The 26,533-nt window shown below is 49.2% G+C and overlaps 1 protein-coding gene across 1 annotated transcript in view; it reads right to left on the bottom strand.

Moving 5' to 3' along the window:
• Nucleotides 1–26,533, bottom strand: part of CETP (cholesteryl ester transfer protein) — a 110,477-nt gene that overhangs the window by 47,950 nt on the left and 35,994 nt on the right. Inside the window, exons 2-4 of the mRNA XM_078668641.1 lie at nt 18,646–18,760; nt 8,123–8,254; nt 6,936–7,006 (exon numbers count right to left, since the gene is read on the bottom strand). Of these exons, the coding sequence (XP_078524767.1) occupies nt 6,936–7,006; nt 8,123–8,254; nt 18,646–18,760 (318 nt within the window). The remainder of the gene's footprint in view (nt 1–6,935; nt 7,007–8,122; nt 8,255–18,645; nt 18,761–26,533) is intronic.

The raw sequence follows: 26,533 nt of genomic DNA, 5'->3' as shown, positions 1-26,533 counted from the left end.
TACCGAGTGCATCCCATCCATCAGCCGGATCCCCCAAGTCTCGCCAGAGGCTCGTAGTAGCATCGCCAGTGGTTCCATCACGAGCGCGAATATCAGCGGGGAGAGAGGACACCCTTGTCTCGTGCCCCTGCGGACACGAATCGGGTCCGAGAAGAGCCTGTTTGTTCTAACCCGTACCACAGGAGCAGAGTAGAGGAGTTCCACCATTCTGAGGTAGGCCACACCCAGTCCGAACTTCTCCAGCACTAGCGCTAGGTAGGGCCACTCTACCGAGTCGAATGCCTTTTCAAGATCGATGATCACACACCCCGAACGTGGCCACTGGGACACAGTCTGACTCTGCACTCGAAAGAGTCGTCTAATATTGTAAGACGTACTGCGGGTAGGAACAAATCCGTTCTGGTCTGTGTGTACCAGTGTAGGGACCAAGGGTGCTAATCTCTGGGCCAGCGCAGATGCTAGGATCTTATAATCCGTGTTAAGGAGGGCCAGTGGCCTGTAAAATCCCATGTTCAACGCATCTTTGTCAGGTTTCAATAGGGAGATCACATTGGCCTCGTTCAGGGACGGAGGAAGTACTGCTTCTCGGATCGCCGCCGCATACACCCGCAGCAATTCAGGAATGAGAATGGTGGAGTATGCCTTATAAAACTCCGCCGGCAGGCCGTCGGGCCCGGGGGACTTGCCGTTCGAAAGAGAGTATATTACAGACCGGAGTTCCTCTGCAGTGAACGGCGCTCCCAGTTCCTCGCACTGCGCATTAGTGGCTGTCGGCAGTGGGAGGTCCGATAAGTACTCAGCGATCTCTGTTGCAGTCACCCGCAAGCGAGAGCAGTACAAGTCCCTGTAGTGTTCCGAAAATGCCCCATGGATAGCTCTCTGAGTGGAGACCACATCTCCCTACGTCGTGCGGATCGACATCACTGGCAGTGTTTGGGTGTCCCTTCTGATTAGCCAAGTCAGAAGTTTGCCAACTTTATCTCCAGCGTGATGCATGCGCGCCGAATGGGCTGCATAGTTCAAGTTCTTCAGCCTATCGAGGAGTACCGCGTGTCTGCCGCGCGCATCTAGTAAGGTCGAGTCGTCTCCCTCCACCGCCTCCCGTTCGCCCGACAGTAGTTCCGTCTCTATTTGTGTCAGTTCCCTATCTACCTGTCGTCGTATTCCCGCCTGCGCTCCCAGACAGTGGCCCCTCATCACCACCTTGAATGCATCCCAGTCAACCTGCGGGGTAGACGCGGTATCAGTGTTGTCTTCAAAATACTGTAAGATACGGCTCGAGAGCAGTTCCCGGAAGGGAGCATCTAATAGTACGTCAGGTTGGAGTCGCCACGTGGGTATCGGCGGGTGCGGGCGCTCCCAGGCAAAGTCAAGCGTGTGTGGATTGTGGTCCGAATGAGTGCGACCCAAGTACTGAGTGTCCGTGACTAACGGTAAGAGATCGCTGGTCAGCATGAACCTGTCGAGTCTGACATGGAGTGCGTGGGCGCCGGAATAGTACGAGTAAGTCCGTGTTGTGGGATTACGGCAGCGCCAAGCATCAGCGAGATCCCACTGCGCTGCCCAGTCAGCAAATGCGCGCGATGTACCATGCATCGTCGCATTTGCCAAAGGAGGGGTGGACCTATCCAACACCACGTCCAGTACACAATTATAGTCGCCTCCTAGCAGGAGCGGCACTCCCGGCCATGCTGCAAGTGCTGACGACAGGTGTGTGAGAAAGTGGCCCTGGTCGATGTTGGGAGCGTATATAGATGCCAGGATTATGTGTTGGCCGTCTAGGTTGCCCTGCAGTAGTACATATCTACCTTCCTCATCTATATGGGTATGCGTCATAGCAAAGGGGACCCCAGGGCGAATCCATATGAGAGCCCCACGCGCGTAAGCCGAGTAACCTGTAGCATATATTTGCCCTCTCCAGCGGCGGCGCAGGGTATGTGTCTCTGATCCTGTCAGGTGCGTCTCTTGTAATAGCGCTATCTGTACCTGATGCCGCTTGAGATACGAGTACACCTGATAACGACGCGGGGGTGTGTGCATACCGCGTACATTCCAAGTACAAAATTTAATCACAGCCATTAGAACATTTCTTTTTCACCACCCCGGATCCCCACCCACCCGCCACACTGCTAATTGCGTCCCACCAGTTCAAACCATCACATAACATCAGATACATTGCCCACCAATCCGCTCCAAGTCTCCTACACACATTAAGGGGAGGGGGAAATCGTACCAATCCTGTAACCATGAAACAGTGAATAATAATGCCAAAAGGGCAACTGCAAAACATGCCGTCGTCCAAACGCTCTAGTGAGCACTAACTGTTCATACTTTCTAAAAGAATGTAGGGGGGTTCACTAAGCACGTGAATTAAATGCACTCAAATTACATGCAAGAAGGACATGGGTTCTCCCCCCATGCCACAGGCGTCTCGTTTCGTAGCGCCCAATGACAGTGAAGGCGCACAGATCCAAGCGCTGTCAAGGCAGCAACAGGCCCACAGATTCCTCAGCTGATCCATCTGCAAGGACTTACCATCAGGGGGCAGTGCGCCCATCCCCCCCCTCAAGACCCACCATCAGCAGGGCAGTCTCGTTTCATTGAGCCATCAGTCCGCTCAGCGCTCGAGTCTCCGAGTTCTGGTCGCACCCCAGTGTCCCTCGAGGTGGCACAGCAGGCTCCCCGTGCATCAATGGTGTGGAGGCACAGAAGGCGCGGGTAAATGTAGTTCCCTTTTCTCCAGTAGTCAGTGAGCTCACTGCAATGTCAGTTGAGTAAGTCTGCAGTCTGCGGCGTGACATCTGGGAGTTCAACAGACACCTGCGAATCCGGTATGCCATATATATAGTCCTCATCACTCCCCGTGGCGCCAGGACTGGCACCAATGGCCGGGGCATCTTGCTGCGACCCGCTGATCTCTGCCACTCTGCGGATCGCCTCTTGTTGCTCCTCCTGGCGGTGTTCCAGAGTAGGACCAATGTTCGCTTCTGGGCGCACCGAACTCGCCGTCGAGTGCCTCCTGCGCCGGCGTCGACGAGCTCCTCCTCCGCGGCGGGATCTCGGGGATGGGCCACCCGGGTCCTGAACAATTCCCGAGTCAAGCGAGGACTCAGCAGCTTCCGGAGTATTGAAGAAATACGTTTTGTCTTGGGCTACAACGCGCAGACGAGCAGGGAAGAGCAAGGAGTACTTGAGTGCCATGCGGCGGAGCCGCTGTTTAACTTCCATGAAGGAGTGTCGCTGCCGTTGCACTTGTATCGTATAGTCCGGGAAGAACATAATCGTAGCATTATCCACCCTGACCTCCTCCAATTTCCTGACCTCCCGCAGGATAGTATCTCGGTCTCGATAGTTCAGCACTCGGATGAGCATGGGCCGAGGGTTAGAGCCCTCAGGGGGGGTTTAGACGGCACACGATGAGCGCGCTCCACTACAAAATGCTGCGAGAGGGTACCTTCCGGGAGAATGTCTCTGAGCCACCGCTCCACGTGTTCTGGGGCCTCCCGGGATTCCCATCTCTCCGGTAGTCCCACGATGCGGATGTTGTTCCGCCTCGCCCGTCCTTCCGCATCCTCCGCGCGATCCTCCAGGAACTCCACTCTGTTGAGAAGGTTCTGCACATGTTTATCCATCTGGGATATCTTGGGAGTCAGGTCTGTTACTGCGGTCTCCAGCGTCGTCGTCCTCTCCGACAGTTTTTTGTGGTCAGCTCGAAGATGCGTCATGTCTATGGCCACGCTGTCGATCTTAGTTTCTAAGGAGGCCCGGGTCTGTTGCATCGACTCCTCAAGTCTTTCCATGGCCGCCAACATCGTGTCCAGCTTGGATGCTGTGTGGTCCGCCTCCATCTGTTTCGCCATTTTCCCCTTCACCTGCGCGTTGCCAGTGACAGCCCTCGTTTTAGGTCCCCCCGACATGAGCGATTGCGTCGTGGCCGGTCAGTGGTGCAGTGCAATAAGTCTCACTGTGGCACAAGTGACAGGAGATCTCCCAGAAGGGGGGGGCAGAATAAGTCCAAGCAGTCCAGACTGGCGCGCTCTCCAAGTCCTCACATCACCGACGTGCGTCGCGCAGGTTTCACCGCCTGGGCCGGGCAGATCGGGGCTGTGGTAGACCGCTCCGTGAGCAAGCATGCGGCTTTGCCAGGCAAATCGCAGTCTGGAGCTGCTTTCGTCTCCTCACCTCGGCACAGTGGGGGTAATGGAGCACTGCACTCCCAGCGTCAGTACTCAGTGCCAGGCCAGTGCTGAGTCGGCGTTGTGCAGTCAGGGGGCACCCCCACAGTAGTGCAGGTCGTCCAGGTTCAGCAGGACATCGCCAATGTCCAACCCCCTCTGCAGCGCGTGCAGCCCGTAGAATCCGGCAGGGCGCCGCGGTCATTGGAAATCGGTGGGGGGGGTCAAGCGGCACGGTGGCGCGTCACACTGCTTTCTCCGCTACTAGTCCCAGTGTGTAGGCCGCATCCCCCCACCTCCGTGTAGTTCCCCTGTGCTGTGTCTGTGGCTCCGGGAGCTCCGTGTGAGAAGGGGGGAAGGAGGGGGGGGGAATGCCCCACTGCGCTCCTCACCTCGCTCGATCCGGTGTAGTTGGCAGCGTACCCCGGGCACAGGTAGGCCCGTCCGCCCAGCGGTAGGGGCCTCGGGCAGCAACCTCACAGTGGGACCCCCAAGGAAGCCGGCACCTCTCCCGCGAGGCCTCAGGGAAGCTGCGGGTTAATCCGCCCGGTCACCACGGCAAGGGCGGGGCACCCCCAGGCCGGTCCGGTCACTCGGTCTGCACCCGCACCTGGGCCAGCAGGGGCCAGCCACACTCCGCCGCTCAGGTCTCCCCGTCGGGCCCCACAAGAGAGTGTTCGGCAGCGCCCAGTCGCGGGCCAAGGGGCGGAAGGCAGCAGTCCACTCCGGCGGGCCCACCAGGCCGGCCGAATCCCCGGCCTCGCGCAGGTCCCCACGCCGCTCCGCAGATGAGCACAGAGCAGGCCGGCAGCTCCCGTGTCCACCAGAGCAGGTACGAGCGCACCAGCCGTCCCAAACTTTGGCGGCCAGCAGAAAAGCGTCCAGCAGGCACTCGGCAGCAATTTCAGTCTGTCACAGGCTAAAATGACGGAGAATTGGCCTGTGGTAGGGGAGTCTCACACGGAGCTCTACCCAGGCACGTCTGCCGCCATTGCGTGCTTAGCCACGCCCCCTGAGAAGGTGCTTCATCCCAAAACGTGTTGAGCATTGTACCGGGTATGACATGAAATAAATTAAATAAAATAGTACAGATATTTTGCAGATAGCACATTGAAAGTTGCTTTGTGTATTTGCATTGGTAAAAGTCTGAATTGATGATTAATATTATAACCCAATAAATCTCTAAAATGGCCGGGCCCCCAAGGAATCAACGACTATGAGAAAGGGTCTCTCCGAACTCTTAGGGCAGAAATCTGTGGTGGTGGATCCAAAGTATACTTTTGTTTTAAGACGCCTTCATCTTAATTTGTGCAACAGTGTACACATAGAGCAGAAACTACACACAGTTGTGTGGAGTTTACGGGCACTAATTAGGGCTCGACGGGTTGTTAACTGATGCTCTTGCCTTACACTTTGGTACCACCGCACTGATCTTGTTCCCCCAGACTCCCTTGGTCATAGAGGTACTACAGTAAGACAAAGTAAAGAAGGCTGTAATAGCACAGTGTATTTTGTGTCGTGTTTACGTGTTCTGCTTCCCCTAACCCCACTTCAGCACTTAGGGGGCTGTTGAGGGGCTACAGTTGGGAAAGGTAGTCAACCCTGTGATGTGCTCAGCTGTAGGATGGATATCACTTCTGCTACCCTTGCATTTTACTGAATTGATCTCCATGGTGAAGTTCAGGCACAGCTGAGAGCTTTAGTGATCTGTGCTACTCCAAGAGGTGGGCTTGTTTTGGATAAACAGCCCCAGCAGTGGGTAAAACTAAGGTGTCAGAGCACTGCTTAGAGGGCTACCAAGTAGTTTGCAAGAATGACCCTGCGCAATGAGCACAGAACTGTGCCAGCAACACAAATAGCAAAAAAGGCCTGCATGTCCCTTGTGGCACAAGACAGCAGACAATGCAACTCTTTTTACTTAAGTAGACAGGGATCACAATGTGTCTTTGGATGTGGCGTGCACCTCATGGAATAGACAGGTATGTAGTCAAAGGAGCACCAAATACCTCTTACATGCACCTGTGCAAAAACTTGTGGCCTAGTGAAAAGTTATGGGGCATTTTTCTGGAAAGTTTTATAGGGTGCTCTAATAGTTGATTTAGACTGCCCACCTAAAAGGCAAGTAATGACGTTGGGTCAACCAGAATCCCCTGAATGGGAAGAAGCGAGTTCTTTGCATATATTAGTCTTTTTGGCCAAACTCTAATAACACAAACAAAATGGTTCATGGTCAATTTCCAGATCTCCAGTAGTTTGATGGGAGGCTGTGCAACCTGCTGAAAGTTTGGGGAAAAACCTAAAAAAGTAAATGCCCTTCCAGGGAGATACGGAAGTAGGAACACCTCCAAACTGATGGGGGTGTGGCTGATATGGTTTTCCGCAGAGGGAAAATGTTGCTTCCCATTGAGAAAAAGAAAAAAACGGGAAATTGCACATACACTTTGGTTCTTCCACCTGCACGGGTATGCACTATTTATAACTATGCGCAGGGAAATGCCTCTACATTGGCACAAGTGGAGCCCACAAATATTTCCAGGAGAATGATGGGAACTCTGTTGCCGTAGCAGGTTTCCAGGAATAATCAGGAACTTTTTGTGAATTCAAAAAATTCAAAAGTATGCTCACATGCAAATCTTTTTTTGAAAATCGAGCCAAATTATTCAACTTGTGGATATAAAGATGAGTAACAATACAGTTTTGAGTTAAAGGGGCCATTTTAACCTTTTCTTAAAACGTGTGAATTTTATTACACATACTTACTCAGTTTTGTGTCTATCTGGAGATCAATTGCCGACTCAATTTCAAAATCAATGGAATGACCAATGTTCCCACTGTAAGCAAACATTATAAAGAAGTATTAGATCACAGAACACTCAAATATACAAACACATGACCTCTCAATGTTAAGATTATGGTAATTTAGGGCCTAATTTAGAATTTGACGGACAGTACTCTGTCAGGGTGAGGGAGGACGGTACCTCCGCCATCCTGATGGACTGGCATCCATCAAATTTAGATGTGACACCACCCAGCCGCCATCTCTGTACATTAAAAAAGACTGCTGTCTTATCGGTTGCTTTCAATGTACAAAAAGTGTGGTGGACAGACACCATCAGTTTTTGAAGCCGTCCACCAAACTTTTGCCATTTTTTTTTTTTGCAAAACAAATTTCAGAAAAACAAAAAAACGAATGACCCCGTCATCCTGGGGATTTTCTCCTGGGCTGTGGTGCTCATTATATTTTTTACCGGTCCCTCAGCACTGGGTTTTACCTTTGGTGGTGGACAGAAAAAACACAGGCTTTACACCTTCCACCCAAAATGGAGGGATGGTATAATGTCCTTCCTCTGTAACATATGTGTCGGGAGTGACTCCTACATCTGACATTACTACACCTCATACCTTCTCTGGGATGGCAGTGAGCTGAGAACATTTTTGTGAATTCCCACTAACTCACTGGGTATGCACACATTTTACAGGGCATCCCCAAACAGTAACTCCCCCACACTGGCCGGTAGGGGCAGATTTACTCCCACATTACACCATGACACTCCCCGCATGCCCCCATTTTATGAGTGCATTTCCATTACCCACATTGGGTTTGGCCACAAACCTATCGTAGCTCAAAGGCTAAAAAAAATGCAGTTGCAAGATATTTCCCCTGAAGTGCCCTCCTCCATGCTACTGAGGGGAGGGAAAGAAAGCCCTCCCTCCATCGTGGTAATGGGTAAATGCAGCAGACTTTTATCTGCCAATGTGGCACTGTTTTTTCATCCACCCAACCACAGTCTAAATCAGGCCCTAAATATGTTTCAAATTCATATGATATAATATTTAAAATTATGATCCAGCTGCCCTGCTGTTGCAACTTGCCATAATGCTTCTGATCTTAACATGCATTGAAAGTACTGAGTTTAATGTATCCATTTTAGTTTTGCTCTGCTTACAAGTAGGTGCCGTAGCCGTAATTCAGGGTACCCTTGAATGACGCACTGACATTCTGGACCAAGATGTCGATAGCATCATCTTCCTTCAAGTCCACTTTGCTGTCTTCAATTGTCAAGTCATTGATCTGAATGCTGCAAAAGAGAAGAAGGACAAGATCAGACCAGAACTCTGGGCTCGAGAATGCCCGGTTACTCACCGGTAATATTCATTACTCCAAGTCCTGGCCTCCCCGTCCCATTCCTTAACAGTGAGCAGCTAGTCTGCTCTACAGAAACCTACAGCCAGATTCATCAAGCCCAAAACGGCTCGCAAAGGGCCAGATTCTGAGAATCTGGCCCTTTGCGAGCAATATTTTTGCATTTGGGATTCATCATCCAAATGCAAAAATCGCATTTTTAGAAATCGCTAAATTGCGAATAATTGCATTTAAGGAATCTCAATTTGAGATTCCTTAAATGCAATTCATGAACCATTTAAAATTTGCGAATTCGCAATCTGGGGCCGCTATTTACCGCGAAGTCTGACTACGTGATAAATAGCGAAAACTTAGAAAAATGCACTTTAGTGCATTTTTCTAAGTTGTATGTTACACACACACACATGTCCTTTGGACATGTGTGTGCGCAACACCAGTGTACATTACCATTTCAGGGGTGCTACAGGGTGTCCTTTGGACACCCTGGCACCCTTGAAATCGCGTCCTTATTTGCGATTCCCTAATTGCTAATCGCAAATAAGGAATGAATGGGAAAGCCATTCCTTATTTGCGATTAGCAATTAGCGAATCGCAAATAAGGAAGTGGTAGAAATCGCAAAAAATATTGCGATTTCTACATGAATCCCGTTTTGCGAGTCTTTAATAGCGATTCCTTAAAAATCGCTATTAAGGACTCGCAACACATGACAATGATGAATCTGGGGGCTATTACCTAGCTGAGCTTTTTGCACTTCCCCCAACATGGCGTCACCATCACGTGACAATAAAGGGGGAAGTGCCGCAGAGAAACATCCTGAGAATAACAAAGAAAACAATCCCAGAAACGAAACAATCACCCCAAAGCAACAACGCAACCCAGGGAGGGAGGGAAGGGCTCAGGAAAGGGACGGGGAGACCAGGACTTGGAGTAATGAATATTACCGGTGAGTAACCGGGCATTACCTCCTCGTCCTGTCTCCCCGTCCCATTCCTTAACAGTGAGCCTATACCCAAGCACACAGTGATTGTCAAAAAAACCAGACCAGAAAGTGCGAGAAAAACAGGTCCATTTAATCAACAGAAAAACAGTACACATTACAAACCATGTACCGCAGACAGGACATGAGCGCCAAAAGCAGCAGAGGCCGCCATCCCCTACTGAACACGATAATGTGAAAAAAAAGTATAGGGAGCAGCCCACGTGGCAGCATTTCAAATGTCCATCAAGGAGCCCCCTTCGAACATGGCCCAGGAGGAGGAAACGCCCCTGGTCGACCTACCATGAACAGAAGAGGGGAGAGTACAGTGTGCAGAATCGTAGGCAGAAACCACAGCACCCTTGACCTAACAAGTCATGGTGGACAAAGAAGGACAAAGACCCATCCCAGGGAGGCCATAGGTGACAAACAAGGAATCCACCTTACAGAAACCAGAGGTCCTCTCCAAGTAGATGCAGAGAGCCCTCAGCACATCCAACGAATGGAGGACCACATCCTCAGGGGAGGCAGGATCTGGAAAAAAACAGGGAGGACAATATCCTCCTGACAGTGAAAAGAAGAAAACACCTTAGGCAGAAAAAACTGACTGGGACGGAGAATGAACTTGTCAGCGCAGAAGCGCAAAAAAAGTGGGAGAAGCCATCAAAGCCCCAATCTCACTAACCCGCTGCCCAGAATTAACGGCTACCAGGAAAAGAATCTTAGCAGAGAGGAACTTCAGAGCCACGGAGGCCAAGGGCTCGAAAGGGGGACCTGTCAAGGCCTGGAGAACCAAGGGAAGATCCCAAGCTGGCACAGGAGAGCGAGAAACAGGACGCTGAAGCAAAAAACTCCACAGAAGGCGAGCCACCAACGGGGAGACAGAGGACACAGAGGAACCCCTACAAGCAAGAATGGCATCCGACTGCACACGCAGGGAAGAAACCGCAAGCCCCAAGCGAAATCATCCTGCAAGAAGCCCAACACCCGCACAGCCTCACAGGAGGCAGAAGAAAGACCCTTCCCAAGACACCAGGAGGAGAAATTCTTCCAATGACGGGCATAGGACTTCAAGGTGGAAGGGCGCCGAGACAGCTGGAGACACCGGGCAACTTCAACCGAGCAACCCTGACCCTAAAAGCAAGAATGGCAGCCCACTGCACACGCAGGGAAGAAACCGCAAGCCCCAAGACGAAACCATCCCGCAAGAAGCCCAACACCCTCACAGCCTCACAGGAGGCAGAAGAGAGACCCTTCCCAAGACACCAGGAGGAGAAATTCTTCCAAGGACTTCAAGGTGGAAGGGCGCAGAGACAGCTGGAGACACCGGGCAACTTCAACCGAGCAACCCTGACCCAGCAAACTCAACCTCTCAAGTGCCAAACCCCCAGCAGGAGGCGGCGCAGGGAGGCAATCCCGAGAAGAGGAGCCCGCAGAGGGGAGGGACACAGGGGAAATCTCCAATGGGGGCAAACAAACAAGGTCAGCAGTAGGGGAAACCAAGACTGATGAGACCACTCCGGCACAACCAGGAGAACTTCCGCCCGTTTCAACCGAATCTTACGGAGGACCCGCGGAATGAAGGCAAACGGAGGGAATGCAAACATCAGCCCTGGTGACCACGGAACCGAGAAAGCATCGGTTGCCCATGCCAACCGGGAGGGAAACAGGCTGCAAAACCGAGAGAGAAGGGCAGAATCCACAGAGGCAAAGAGATCTAGCCAAGGACGGCGGAACCTGAGGACAATCTGATCGAACAGATTCGGGGACAGACACAGAGACACCGAGGAGGGGAAGACCCTGCTCAAAGAGTCCGCAGGCCCATACTCCTTCCCTGGAAGATAGACCGCCATCAGAGACAAGAGATGCAGCTCGGCCCAAAGCCCGATCTTCCGGGAGAGGAGAAACAGAGACCGACACATGCCCCCTTGCCGATTGACATAAGCCTGAACCACCTGGTTGTCGGTCTGCACCGAGACAGCTGACCCCAAAGGAGAGGAGCGAACCACCGAAGCGCCAACCAAACTGCTCTCAACTCCTTCCAATTCGAGGACTGGAGGGACTCGAAACGGGACCACCGACCCTGAGCCTTGGAGGCACCCAGCGCAGTACCCCAACCCAAGGCACTGGCATCCGTGGACAACACAACCACATTCCGAGGAGGAAGAAGATCGACCCCCCGGGAAAGAGACTGAGGGGACAACCACCATTGGAGATCCACCCGAATCCGCGGAGAGACAGGTATCAGCCTCATAGTCCAGGGAGGCAGGATCCCAGGGAGACAGGACATGATGCAAAAGGGGATACAGATGCAGCCTGGCCCAAGGAAGGATATGCAAAGTGGACTCCATCTCCCCCTGACTCCGCAACCTGAGACGGATGGACACCTGGGACTGGGACAGAAGCCAAGAAAGGTGGCGAAACAAAGTCAACTGGCGCTCCTGGGAGAGGAACACCATGCCCAGATCCATGCGGAAGAGAGCCCCCAGGAACTTCAGGGACTGGGAGGGCACCATGGAGGACTTCCGATGGTTGATGAGGAACCCAAAGGAACCCAGGAGAAGATACACCTGGTCCACATCCGACAGAGCCTGAGAAAAAGAAGGAGAAACAATCAACCAGTCATCCAAATATGGAAAAACCTGCAGCCCCATGGAATGAAGAATACCCACCAGAGGAGCCAAGAGCTTCGTGAAAATCCTGGGTGCCGAGGAAAGGCGGAAGGGGAGCACCCAGAACTGGTAGTGACGGGAACCCACAGCAAACCGGAGGAACTTCTGGCCTGACGGATGTATTGGGACGTGCAGATACGCATCCATCAGATCCAGGGATGCCAGGAAGCCCCCTGGAAGCACCAGAGGCAGGATGGAATGCAGAGTCACCATCTTGAACGGATGATGGAGAACAAAGCGATTGACCCTCTTCAGATCCAAAACAGGAGGCAGATCCGATGTGTCCTTCTTGGAGACCAGAAAAAGGATGGAATAACAACCCTCGCCCTTTCCAGAGTAGGAAACTCCACAATAGCCCTCTTCTCCAGGAGAAGGCGCACACCTGCCAACAATGCCTCCTGTCGCAGAGGAAGACGGGGCTGGGGAGTCCGAAGGAAGACCGGAGGAGGAGAGGAAAACTCCAATCGGCAACCCTCTGACACGGTGTGAACCGCCCAGGCATACGGAACCGACAGCCACTGGGGCAGGAAGGACTGGAGGCGACCACCAACTGGCAAAGGCAGATAGTCATTGGGAAGAGGAAGAGGTGGTGGCAGCTACACTAGCAGGGGCCCAGGCTTTGGCACCACCAGGGGCCCCCCTGCCATGACCCCTGCCTCGAAAGGGCTGTAAAGCACCCCGAGCAGGAGGCCCAAAAGGATGTACGACATTACAACGCATGCTTTTACCATGCATGCGTTTACATCGCAAGTTTTACAACGCATACCATTACAACGCATAGTGCTTTGGGGCGCTGGGAAGTGAATAGTTTAATTTACTATTCCAACTCCAGTCCCCGTGGATAGTAGGGAAGGTGTTGGATAGTACATTAAACCTATTCCCTATCCTAGAGCGCCCCCCAGCGCAATGCGTTGTAATGGTTTGCGTTGTAAAAGTTGCTTCGTAAAGGCACTGCGTGGTAAAAGTTGCGTTGTAAAGGATGTTTCCCGGCCCAAAAGCGGGACGGTAGCCAAATCCACGCCCACGAGAAGGAGGGCGGACCGGAGCCACCAGCTTGCGGTTCTCCGCCGATTGCTTGACCATCTCCTCAAGCTGAGGACCGAACACCTTGGAACCCCCAAAAGACAACTTAAGGAGGACGGACTTCTGGGAAGACTCAGCCTTCCAGGAACGTATCCAGATGTGTCGGCGAGCAGCAATCGAAGCACCAGAAGCGGCCGCCGCGGTACTCAAATTGTCAAAGGAAAGATCCGACAAATATCGCACCTGCAACACCATCATGGACAAAAGAGGGGTGGCATCCTCACCCACCTGCAACAGAAGGGACAGGGAATGAAAATCTTTGAAGAGGGACTGGACCATGTAATTCGAATAAGTAGTAGCATGGACAGAAAAATTGGAAGCAGCATAAGAACGCTTCACCGGCCCTTCAACACGCTTATCCACAGCATCAGCAGGAAGGGCGTCATCCGAGAGGACCAAACCTTGAGAGGAAAGACCAGCCATCAAATTGTCAACTTTCACAGACTGAGGAAACTCAACAGCAAAACCCTCCAGAGGGTAACGCCTGGCCAAGAAGCTAGGGAAGGCAGACTTATCCACCTCCTTCCACTCGTGTTCCAGCACCTTGCGCACAGCTAGGCCCCAAGGACTGCAACGCAGAAAAAAAAGAACAGGATGTTTCTCTGCGACACTTCCCCCTTTATTGTCACGTGATGGTGACGCCATGTTGGGGGAAGTGCAAAAAGCTCAGCTAGGTAATAGGTTTCTATAGAGCAGACTAGCTGCTCACTGTTAAGGAATGAGACGGGGAGACAGGACGAGGAGGTAATGTGCACAGAGGTGAGGGAAACATTTTGGACAAAGACAAAATGTGCCTTATACCCATGATTCACCTGTGCAGCCTGCGGCACTTGGCACAGGGCCAGCGCCAACTGATGTAGGCAATGTTGGCAAACTGTCAAGTGACCACATTGGCGTAGCACGTGTTCACACAGCAAAGGGGTCACACAACATGGGGTTACACAACACGGGGTCACACGTCACTAGTGAATTGCTAAAATGTGCTGAATAGGTCGACGGGGCCCTCTTTTCCTTCAGATTAGAAAGGCCATTTCAATCACTCCCCTATCAACCAAGCGGAGGGGGGAGGGGCAGGAGGGTGCTTTGGTTCTGAAGGCATGCGTTCGGAATGGTACCGTTACCCATGAAGCTCTCTGATTCACGCCACACTTTTTTACCTCAGTCCTTCAGTCAGTTCAACAATGAGGGCTAATTCTAATGGCGTAATAGGGCAACTAGCATGCTAGCAAGTACAATGTAATCCTCATTAGGATACATACTTTAAAGTAATATACGAACATTTCTGCAAGAAGTAAACACATAAAATTAAATTAAGGCATATATTGCACATGGGGCCTCCAGTAAAGAGATGAGAGGCACATAGGGGCTACAAGAGGCTACTAACTGTGATTCAGTAGCCTATACAACAACATGCCTACTGTGCTTATTTTTATGTGAAGTTACTATACATATTAATACCCTAGAACAAATGCTGGTACCAGGGAACACAGCAGTGGAAAGTGCACGTAGCTGTGCGCAAAGAGCGGGACATTTGGGATACACAATTCATATTTATTGGTTCACTGCAGCTAAGTGATGCACTGATGCTCTCTACAAATATACATAGGATAACATAATATATAGAAGTGCACAAGTATTAAACATATACATACATACACAGGTGGAAAACATACACAAAAAATACCCCCCCCCTGGAAATCGAAAATAGGAATGCTCAACCGCAAAGCAAAAGAGGAAAACAAAACGGTAATAGGTGGAATGCTTGAATTTATCTCATCCACTGGTAATTATTCAGGGCCACATTCCAGTCCATCGTGTTTTGGCCATTATAACAGTCTAGAAATTAGTTTGCCATAGTAGAGTTCAAAGGCAGAAAGGCATCAGCGGATATTAAATATAGAAATACACCTGTGGTAATGAATGACAAATATGAAATCACTATTGTAAATCACACATACACATAGAACCACTGGAAAATAATGTAGAAACCAACCAGAAGAAAACACACAGAAAAATGCACCAGTGGAAATCACATGTACGTATGCACAGAGCTAAGCATGTTATTGCTAACCCTTCTTTGAAGCAGGGGCTATACCTCCAGATCTCAAACAGGGGTGTTTGCACAAACTATTGGGGAAAAATATTGTGTGGACAAAATAACATGACAAGAATATTGAGGACATAAATATTGTGGCAGTAAGTTTCTATGGATACAACAAACTAACTATACTTAACTCCACATATATGTATCTTGACAATAAATATATATATTCAAGGGATCTAGATGTGGAGTTAAGAATAGTAAATCTATATGTATCTCATTGCACTTATCTTCTCGATATTTTGGTCCTCAGTATTTTTGACACGCTATTCTGTCCACACGAGATTTGTCTCCTTGATATTCTGTCAGACAAACCAAAACAGGCAGTTGCTATCCATTGTCGATAAGCCTTTGCTGAAAAAGGCTCTGAACCTGTTGTCATTGATGAAGATGAAGGACTTGGAGTCCTAGCACTTATGCTTTGTTTGGTGGCTTTGGATACTGCTGATCATACTGTCTTACTACGCAGTACAAAAGGGGGTGGTGATGGACGGAGTATCTGAACCAATCAAACACTCACACCCAGTCAACAGATCTGGGTTGAATCCATCACCGTTCTTTAGCCCACTCTGCCACCCCAGTTCAGACATGGCCATATGCAAATCAGTCTGACCCTGTGCCTCCTGGGAACTGTCCAGCCCGAACTGCCAAGCCATGCCTTCCCTGGACTGGAAACAAGCTTCCTAGGACCGGTTTCTGGCATTTCAGCCGTCTTCAAATAGCAAATATGATGGGACCCCCTCAAAACATAAAAAGGCAAGGGAAAGGAGGGGAATAGAATATCACAATGAAGAAAACAGATTTCCCTCAATGGCCACACAACTCTGATATAAATGTATCTATATTTTATAGTGTAATATTGGTGACAAATACACAACAATCTATTTAATTTTCTTCAAAGAGTATAAAGTTTATTTCATTTTCTCTAAATTATCATTTCTTTTTATTATATAGGAATCTATTCTCTTATTTTTTCACAGATAGAAAGTTGCTTTTTTTTAAAGAAAAGAGAGTTTTTTACAAGGACATTTTTTTGGGATTCAAACAGGGAAAAAGAAGAAAAAAACATGGTAAAATACATACAATACATGACTATATACAAAAAGTTTATTCTTATACAGTTCACCCAAATCATTACGCCCCTGGTAATAAACAATCTATCACAACATTCTCACACATTCACACCCTAACTGCATACATCATCACACCATCTGGAAAAAGGAAACTGAATCCAAATTGGCAGTGCCACCCTGCCAATATACAGGTCTCAAAGCTAAATCTGAGACCCCGCACTTGGTCGACGCGCGTTTCGGCGGCACAAGGCCACCTTCTTTAGGACCTCTTCCAAGTAGACAACCCAAATATCCAGGGGACGTTAAGAAAATATATATATAGGTTCAAAAAGGGGTTTCTGTGGTTATATTCTGTGCTTTATCTGAGCTTCCTGAATCATATGTGTTCCAATATGGCTTTCCCTAGAAGATGCTCAAAGGTCATACTGAATATCTTCACAGAATCAGGTCATAATGTTCTCTTCAACTATTAAAGCAGGCTGGTAATTCCATAATCGTGAATTCTCCTGTCCAAAACTTGTATCTGTTCCAGTCGTTTGTGAGGCAATGCTTACAAATGTATCCGAGTATCTTGATTTCAAAGACGGATCCGGGTGACGTGTCTTTCTGCTTTCCAACCCTGGACTGGAAACAAGCTTCCTAGGACCGGTTTCTGGCATTTCAGCCGTCTTCAGCCAGGCTTGCTTGAATCCAGTAGCAAAGTGAGCAAGGGACTCACGTCTGAGCATACCCTGCCAACTTATGGCAAACAAAGCATATGGCCATGTCTGAACTGGGGTGGCAGAGTGGGCTAAAGAACGGTGATGGATTAAACTCCAGAGGTGGAGTGGTGTGGCTCACTAGTTAGAGGCGGCAGACCTATAAGCAGAGAACGGCCCGGGACCAGGGTTCAATTCCCGACGCGGCAGGGTCTTGGACCAGGGTCAACGGACTCGATAATTCTTGCCTCAGTGCCTACTCTAACCAGGGAACACACTCGGCAACTCTGGGCATTAAGCTTGCCTCATCTCTACAACGGCCCCCCACAGACGCCGGGGATGCCTGGTTTCACCCTGGAGATACCCAGAAAGGGACCATCTCACAGGGAAAACCAGGACGGGTTCCCCAGCGGTCTACAGCGCCAGGACACTCAGGTAGAGTAACAGTGCGCTTTACAAGAATCCCACATCTGTTGACTGGGTGTGAGTGTTTGATTGGTTCAGATGCTCCGCCCATCACCACACCCTTTTGTACCGCATACTGTCTTACTAGACAGATTGGAAACTAACTGCACTATGGGGCTATCTCTTTGCATGATTGTAGTCAAGTGGTTGTGCTCCCTTTATTTAATAGATACTGTGGGGAATGTACCTGCAGGTTCCACATGACTTCAGCTTGTTAATTTTATTCCTTAGCAGCTCCATGCCTTCTCTGATCCACAATCTCGCTGCCCATTGAACATAACGTGGTTTGATCATGTTACAACTCTCCTAGATTACGTTAATTTGGTGCCAGTTGAGTGCCAGAGTCTGTTGAAATGGGTCATCCGGTGAATTAGGTCACCATAGGTCTCAAAACCCAAGCAGACATCATCAAACAAAGGAATATCGGGGTCTTCCTATGTTGTTGATTGTCAGCGATTCTGTATTGGATGAAGAGCGTTGTTCTTTCCTTTCATTGGATGGAATCTTTAAGCCCTTGTATATTGCATGTGGCACACGGCACAGGGACCTAGACTTCCTACATCCTGACTTCGCTCAACATATACCTAACAGGAATCTCTGCTCTAGTAATCTTATTTCGATGAGAATCCCCTGATCTCCAATGGTCCTTTTCTTTGCTAGCGACCAAAATTATATCCTGTTCCCTTTAGAGTGACATAGACCGAAGATCATCTTTCATTTCGAAAAGCTTTCAAATCATGGGTGATTCTGTCTGCATAGGGCGAATGTACCTCCACAGTGACCCTAAAGCATCATAGTGCGTCTTCAATCCATAGTGTCTCATAGTTAAAGCGCTGTAGGGTAACTGTGGCCTGTACAAATATAACATAGCCTGATATATAAAATCCGCACAACACAAACATTCCTTTCTATGTAAAACACAAATTACAACATATTATTGGAGAAGGGGCACTGATGAAGCCAGGGCTAGCGGTTCCAATCGTTGTGACCATGAAAAAACAGCCACACACAGGACTGGGACTTAATTTCTCTCTTGCACACCAACATTCATACACTCATATTAATGGATAATATGTCGAAACATCTGTACAATAAAATCCCCGCCCCCGGCCAACCTATGGCACCCATGGGCATCACCTGGTGTTATATGTGATGGTTGCCTTGGACCAAAGCATGCTGAAGCATCACTCTCTCTAAAGATCCCAGAGATGCCACATTGATCCTCTGTCAGCCACAAGAAAGAAGATTAACTCTTACTTGTTTAACCCATAAATGACTTTGCCAAAAACCGACATGGACCGCTCTCCATTGATGTCAGGATACGTCGCATGCCTGAAGGCGGCCTGGATCACTTGGGCTGTCTGCTCATTCACTGTACAGAAATGAAGCACAGGGAAAACACTTAAGAGAAATAGATTCATGTTGGACGTCTATGAGATGGCCATGTCATTTTCAATGCATATATTAACTGTACACATAATGATTCATGTTTTATTATACAGCCTCAATCTGAATAATTCCTTGAGGCACAATTAATCAAATATAATGGTAAGCAGCACAAAAACCAAAGTTGCTGCACTGCTTTATAAGAAGGGGGTGGGGGCAGCGCAGAGCCATAAATATGGTCTGCTGCTGTTCTCTTCTCCTGCAATACCAACATGGTGCAGAGGTGTGTGTGTGATGTCTATCATAGGTGCGGTACTGGAAGTGTATCCTTCCAGTAAAAAATCCTGAGCCCAGTTCATTTTTTAAAATTTCACACACTGGATGCCTGCTAAACAGTGCATCATCACACTTGCAAAGAGCTATCTGTCTGAAGAAATAAATGTACTTCTCCAACTTTGCACCTGACTCAAAAAGGTGTTATTTTTTGACACAAAGCTCGATCTGACAATTTCAGTTGCTTGGACATTGCATTAAAAAAATGGGTACTCGAATACCCAAATAAAACCCATGTACCACCCCCTTGTGTCAAAGCGATGTGATGCAGAGCAAAGCACTAAGGGCCAGAAGTAGGTAATTCGTATTTACCGATTCATAAATACCGAATTTTACCGATTCGGGATTTATGAATCGGTAAATATGAAGGTGTGACATGTAGGTAAAATCGGTAATTGAATTACCGATTCTGTAAAAATCGGTATTTACCAAATCGGTAAATACCGATTCGGTAATGCCCATTGATTCCTATGGGCATTAAAGCCCATAGGAATCAATGGCCATTACCGAATCGGTATTTACCGATTCGGTAAATACCGATTCCAGCAAGGGTGCAGGGGGTGTCACTTTGACACCCTCTAGCACCCCAAATACTGGCATGTGTGCCATGTGACAGACAGACATGCCCTTAGGGCACGTCTGTCTGCCACATGGATAGGTGTGCATGCACACATGTGCATGCACACCTGGATTCGGTATTTTACCACCCAATTGGATTGGGTGGTAAAATACCAAATCTGTAAGGCCTTAGGGACTCTGAAGAGTCCCACCTACATCCCGAAGTTACCGAATCGGTAAAATTACCGATTCGGTAAATTTACAGAATCGGTAAATTTAGCCCTCTACATACCAAAAACCCATTTACCGGTCGTTACCGGTCGGTAAATGGCCTCCTACATCTGGCCCTAAATGTGCTGAAAAAAGGGTACTTTTCCATAGCAAAACAAAGATTAGCACTGGAAAGTAAATACCCTTTCAAGACCTTGCCCTGCTTTGTGTGACTATGCAGTGGTGCAAAGTCTTGATAAATATGTTCCCTTCTCTGCAAAATCCTATGGTTGGTTTGGGAGTTATCCTGGACCATCGGTATGACCATCTAACTTTCAAAAACTGACCCATGAGACTGTACCAGACCTTTGGAGCCGTCATTCATTCTGATGTATTGATTTCATTTGCAATTGTGCTCGACATCAAATGCATTCATTAAACATTGGGAAAAGAATGATGAAGACCTCATAAGTTAACAAATTAAAGCAAAGCAGTCGATCATGAGTTGATGGCGGAAAGCAGTGTGGTGAATGAGAAGTCAGACAGGTTGGGATAGGAGTGGGACAAGGAGAACTATCAGATAGTGGCAACTCCATTACAAACATCAGAAGTCATTAGCCAGAGCCTGCACTGCATTATTATGTCATTACAAAGTATGAGAAATGTCTATATGGACAGACGGATGGATATCTTGAATCATAGAAAGACAAAACGACAGGTAGATAGCGAGGGACGGAAGGCTTTGACTAGACAGATGAGCAGACAGATAAGTAGAGTGAGTAAGAGAGAATGAGGGGGAGAGGCAGGGAAAGAAATTCTACAGAGTATTGGCTAAAACGAGGAAAAAGAATAAAATCAGGTGCCCTAGGTGGAAGAGGGAAATATCCAGGTACCAAAGCATACCGACCAAAACACATTAGCAGTTGCTACTATATATATGCATATGTATATATGTATCTATCTGTGTATATATATATTACCTACTGGCGGTCGCCAGTAGGTATATATAGTTAGGATTTTTTCTCTATGGGATTTTTGAAAATTCTATGTCTAATAACTTTGGCGTTTGTGGACGGAATTGGCTGAAATTTTCAGGAAAATGGAACATTTTGTTTCCGAGTAGCCCCTGAAAATTTGGGGGGGTTTCGTCAAGGGGGGGCCGAGAAAAAAGGGGGGTCCCAAAACGTGTTTTTAACTTTGAGTTTTCCATAGGGCGGTTGGCCTCACTTTTAGCCCGAACGGCTGAATGGATTTGCACGAAACTTGGCAAAATTGTAGGGACTGGTAGCCCGATGTGCCTTTGCTAGGTCTCAATATATGTGCTCCAGTGGATTTTGAGAAATTAACGTTCAAAAAAAGATATATATCTGTAACAGCGGACCGGGCAGCGCTCCAGTTCGCGTACTTTTCGCGTTATGGAGCTTTGTGAAGCGAAGCTGATTGGTTCTCCGGCGTCTGTAAACATTCCAAACAGTCCGTAACGGCCGCCATCTTGTCTCTCGGTAGGATCGAGAGACAAGAGGAGGCCAAAGCGAAGGGGAAAATGACCATAAGGGGGCATAGTAGATCCTCCCTGACCCCCTAGGTTTGATGTGGAGGTTTTAAAAGGGCCCCGCGGGGCAAAAAAAAAAAATAATAATAATAATCGAACGGCTGAATGGATTTGCACAAAACTTGGCAAAATTGTAGGGACTGGTAGCCCGATGTGCCTTTGCTAGGTCTCAATATATGTGCTCCAGTGGATTTTGAGAAATTAACGTTCAAAAAAAGATATATATCTGTAACAGCGGAACGGGCAGGTTTGATGTGGAGGCTTTAAAAGGGCGTTTTTTTGGTGGGGTGCGCCCGGTTAGCGTAACGGGAAGCGGACTGGGGAGCGTACTACAAGGAATGAAGAATGATTGACTTTTAACTTATTGTATGTTTATAGACTTTTTTTTTACTTTTTTTTCTGCTGAGTGACGTCTCGGCCTATCTTCACGGGATGCAGTCCCTACCATCTCGGCGTTTAAGCCCAGGGGGACCGGTAGTGTGGGAGAGATAACGGGGCATATTATCAAGGGGGTTTATCTCCGCTTTTTTGGCTTTAAAAGCCAAGAAAGCGGAGATAAAATTATCTCCGTATTACCTAGCTGTCGCTAACACCAGTTAGCGACCGCTAGTAGGAGATAGCGACCATCTTGGGCCCCACTTTGCATGTCAGTGATATTTATCACTAATGACATGCAAAGTGGGCATGCCAAGATGTTAGCGACTGGAAACAGTCGCTAACATCGCTATCTCCTATTACCAACTTTTGGAGATATTCGCGCTAAGCGCGAATATCTCCAAAAAGTAACACCTGCCCTGAGCAGTTCTTAGCCATGTTATCCAATGGGAGGTGGATAACATGGCTAAGAGCATTAGCTCGGTAATGCATGAATATCGCTGACTTTTCAGCGATATTAATGCATTGCGGCCGTTTTTTATCGCATTTGCGATAAACCTTGATAATAGCAAGGTTTATCTGCGATAATTTCTGACGATGCTTAGCGGTAAAAAATTCGTTGCTAAGCATCGTTAGGGATAAATATCGCTTAACTTTGGTAATATGCCCCAACGTCTGTTAACGTTCGATTCGAAGGAAATCAGGAAGTGTTGAAAAACATTGTCTGCGCCATCTTGCCTTTTTTCAAATGCCACGCTTTTGTCGTGCACGGCAGCCATTTTAGATGACTTGACCAGACCCACTCTCTGCACGCTGTCGATCCTTAGCATGGCTCCCCACCCTCGCAAGCATCTCCCCCAGGCACTGGTCACCCCCGCTCTCTGTCTTATGCATGGGCAATAAACCTCCCCCCATCTGCGCTGCTCTTCCCTGAGAATCACACCCTGTGCCCGCCCGACACCTCCCTTTCGCCCTATTCACTACCGCACCCTCTGACACTCCTCTTCCTCTGTGTCCGATTGTCCAGGCCGGTCCCAGGCTATCAGCTAGCCCTGCAGATGTAGTTTATGGCCCCAGCTGTAAAGAATTACCCCTCTTCAAAGGAGTTATAGTAGATCAAGGCCCACACCCGATGAGATCCGTCACACCACACGCGTTCCTACTATCTGAAAACCATCCTGTATTGTGATTGGGGAGGGGCCCGAGCCTGAAGCGGAAGATTCCAGGGATGACTCTTTGTACATCAAAGTTTTTACAATTATGTGTCACATTAAAAATATATAGCACTCCAACAAAGTAGTAGGATTATAAAACTTTAATAACTTATAAATATATACAACAAAACAACAAGCATTGAAAATGCAATAGGTCTCGCAATAGAAGAGTTTAACTTTTTTCGTTTTGCAAATGGATGAGTGGCGTTGCGTGGATGAGTGGCGTTGCGTGGATGAGTGGCGTGTGAGAACACTAAGGCTATTGGCATTGTAAATGACAATGCCTTTTAATTTATCTGTTTTGAAACACGCACGCACACAACATGCATTTATTTTAAAGCATTTTTTACTTACCCCAGCGGCCATGGAAAGGCATATTCCAGCTTATTGTACTCCATTTTTATTACACTATTAGTGAATAATATATTTTATTTATTCACTATTAGTGTAACAAAAAATTGACAGAAAATCAAGTGAGTGGAGCACCAGCTGACCCTGTGTTTCTGGCACTGAATTTGCCACCTCTTATGCCAGGAGACACAAAGGCAGTGCTAGGGTAGCAGCAAAGGTAAGCCACAGCACCCCTAAATGACGTCCAAGGTCTGCATAGTTGGTAGTTTGAGCAAGCAGATCTGTTCTGGGAACTCCCAAGTTGTATCAGTATAATCATTAGCAACAAGCCCACAGCTGCACAATGTGCTCACAGAGTAGACATCAGTGTAGACGTGTGTGTTTCCTTGCTAGTTGAACTAGTTAGCTCTCAACCAAAATGGTTGTAATGGTTTAGGTTTGGGGGTTTCACATTCTCACAGGCCATCTAACTTTGACACTCTTATTTTCTCACTGGGTGTTTTGTTCACATTTCATATTGTGTTGCAGGTCCCTCAGTCTGTGCACACAATTGCAACTAATGCCCCTGCTTGTGCATAGATGCGGGGGTGCAAAGAGACAGGCTTGGGACGGTCACGATACAAATTAGAAAGTGTTCCTTTCAACTTTATAGGCATCATTGATGTTTACCATAACTCCAATACTAAAGGCCACACTCCATCGTTCTAATACGGTTGCAATGGAAATAAAAAGGGGGGACCCATGGGGAGCAGGGCACAAGCCGGTCTCCCCCAGGCTGTTTTGCGCGGAGGGAGCAGCGCACAGGTGGGGGCAGGGGTCAATTAGGGCAGCTGGCGTGCGGCGGCTAAATTTATTTAGCAGGGCGGGCGGGGCGGGAAAACTACTGTGCCCTCGGGAGGCGGGAGGAGCGGAGGAGTTTATGTTCGGCGTCGGGATAATTTTACGACGTCACTCACCCTGCTCGGAGTTCCTTTCACATGGCGGGGCTTAAGGACATCAGGGAGGCCGTCTGGATTCTGCAGGAGGCCGGGAGGAGTGACGTTCTAATACGGTTGCAATGGAAATAAAAAGGGGGGACCCATGGGGAGCAGGGCACAAGCCGGTCTCCCCCAGGCTGTTTTGCGCGGAGGGAGCAGCGCACAGGTGGGGGCAGGGGTCAATTAGGGCAGCTGGCGTGCGGCGGCTAAATTTATTTAGCAGGGCGGGCGGGGCGGGAAAACTACTGTGCCCTCGGGAGGCGGGAGGAGCGGAGGAGTTTATGTTCGGCGTCGGGATAATTTTACGACGTCACTCACCCTGCTCGGAGTTCCTTTCACATGGCGGGGCTTAAGGACATCAGGGAGGCCGTCTGGATTCTGCAGGAGGCCGGGAGGAGTGACGTTCTAATACGGTTGCAATGGAAATAAAAAGGGGGGACCCATGGGGAGCAGGGCACAAGCCGGTCTCCCCCAGGCTGTTTTGCGCGGAGGGAGCAGCGCACAGGTGGGGGCAGGGGTCAATTAGGGCAGCTGGCGTGCGGCGGCTAAATTTATTTAGCAGGGCGGGCGGGGCGGGAAAACTACTGTGCCCTCGGGAGGCGGGAGGAGCGGAGGAGTTTATGTTCGGCGTCGGGATAATTTTACGACGTCACTCACCCTGCTCGGAGTTCCTTTCACATGGCGGGGCTTAAGGACATCAGGGAGGCCGTCTGGATTCTGCAGGAGGCCGGGAGGAGTGATTTATTGGTGCCTGGGGTCCCAGGTGCGGCATGGCTGGGAGCAGCTCGCCGGAAACAAGACGGAGGGAAGAGAGGGGAGGGGGGAGGAGAAGTGCGACAGGGGAAATGCGAGACGGCGGGAAGGGGAGGGGGCGGAGCGGGTAAACAAAGACGGACATGCACGCGCCCGTGACTTTTAAGGTCAATGCGCATGCGCATAAGCTTAATGCGCATGCGCATTGACCTTAAAAGTCACGGGCACTGCAAGGAATCGCCACGATTCCTTGCAGTGTGGATAAAGAGTGGATAACTCGCAATACTCTCGCCTTGCTCGATGCGCATGCGCATCGACAGGCGAGACCTAAAAACAGTAAAAACATTTAAATATTTTTAGGGAAAAAGAAGGAAGTAGCGGTCGGTTGTGCGAATAGTCCCAAGGCAGCACAACGTCCAGATTTCTGGACGGCACCCAGGTGATGTTGCCTGGGTGCCGCACTGATTTCGGTATCCGGCGTGGGGCGTCGCGGGGGGTGGGTCATCAGTAGCGGTCTGTTGTGCGAATAGTTCCAAGGCAGCAGAACGGTGGCACCAAGGTGATGTCCAGTAAGTTGCCGCCCTCCGAATAATGGCGTGGGGCGCCCCGGGGGGGGGGGGAGGCGGCGTGAACGGGCCTCCCCAGGTGGAGCCTCGTCTGCTGTAGTGGGGCGCCCCTTTACCGTTTCAGTTGCCATTCCGTCCGCTTTTGGTCCACTGTGTCAAAATCCGTAATTCAGCTGAGTTGCCGCCCTCCGAATAACGGCGTGGGGCGCCCCGGGAGGGGGGGGGGAGGCGGCGTGAACGGGCCTCCCCAGGTGGAGCCTCGTCTGCTGTAGTGGGGCGCCCCTTTACCGTTTCAGTTGCCATTCCGTCCGCTTTTGGTCCACTGTGTCAAAATCCGCAATTCAGCTGAGTTGCGCCCACTCTTGCGGTGCAGCGATAGGCGGCTGTCACAGGACTCTCTCCTTTTTGGGCCTGGTCCACTGAAATGGCCCTGGGACACCTTGGAAATCGGACGCTTGTCTGCTAGGTCTTGGACCCCATTCTCGAAAGCGTCCCCTCCGCCTTGAGGATTCTACAAAAGTCTTGGGGGCCCCCGACTCCTGTAGGCTTCCGGTGGGGAGCGGCTGCCATGATTGCTCGCGGAATGACTACGACGGAGCCACGAGATGGTGGTGCTTTCATGCTGACGCCAGCTTCAGTCTGAAACATCCAGAAACAAGGTGGGGCTTTCATCGTTTGGGAAAAAAAAATAGTTTTCATCCAATGAAAAGTGTTATTTTTAGGTCATATGATCAAGCCTTCCATCATTAGGAAACCAAAAGTAAAATGAACCAATGAAAAGTTTTATAAACAAGTCACATGACCTGTTATGCGGCATAGGGTATAAAAAGCGTAGAAAATCCGTTGGCACGTGAGGCGGCGTCAGTAGCG

The sequence above is a fragment of the Lissotriton helveticus genome, chromosome 12, assembly GCF_964261635.1.
Source record: "Lissotriton helveticus chromosome 12, aLisHel1.1, whole genome shotgun sequence".
In the NCBI taxonomy this organism is placed as follows: domain Eukaryota; kingdom Metazoa; phylum Chordata; class Amphibia; order Caudata; family Salamandridae; genus Lissotriton; species Lissotriton helveticus.
This window is presented reverse-complemented; position numbering and strand designations above follow the sequence as displayed.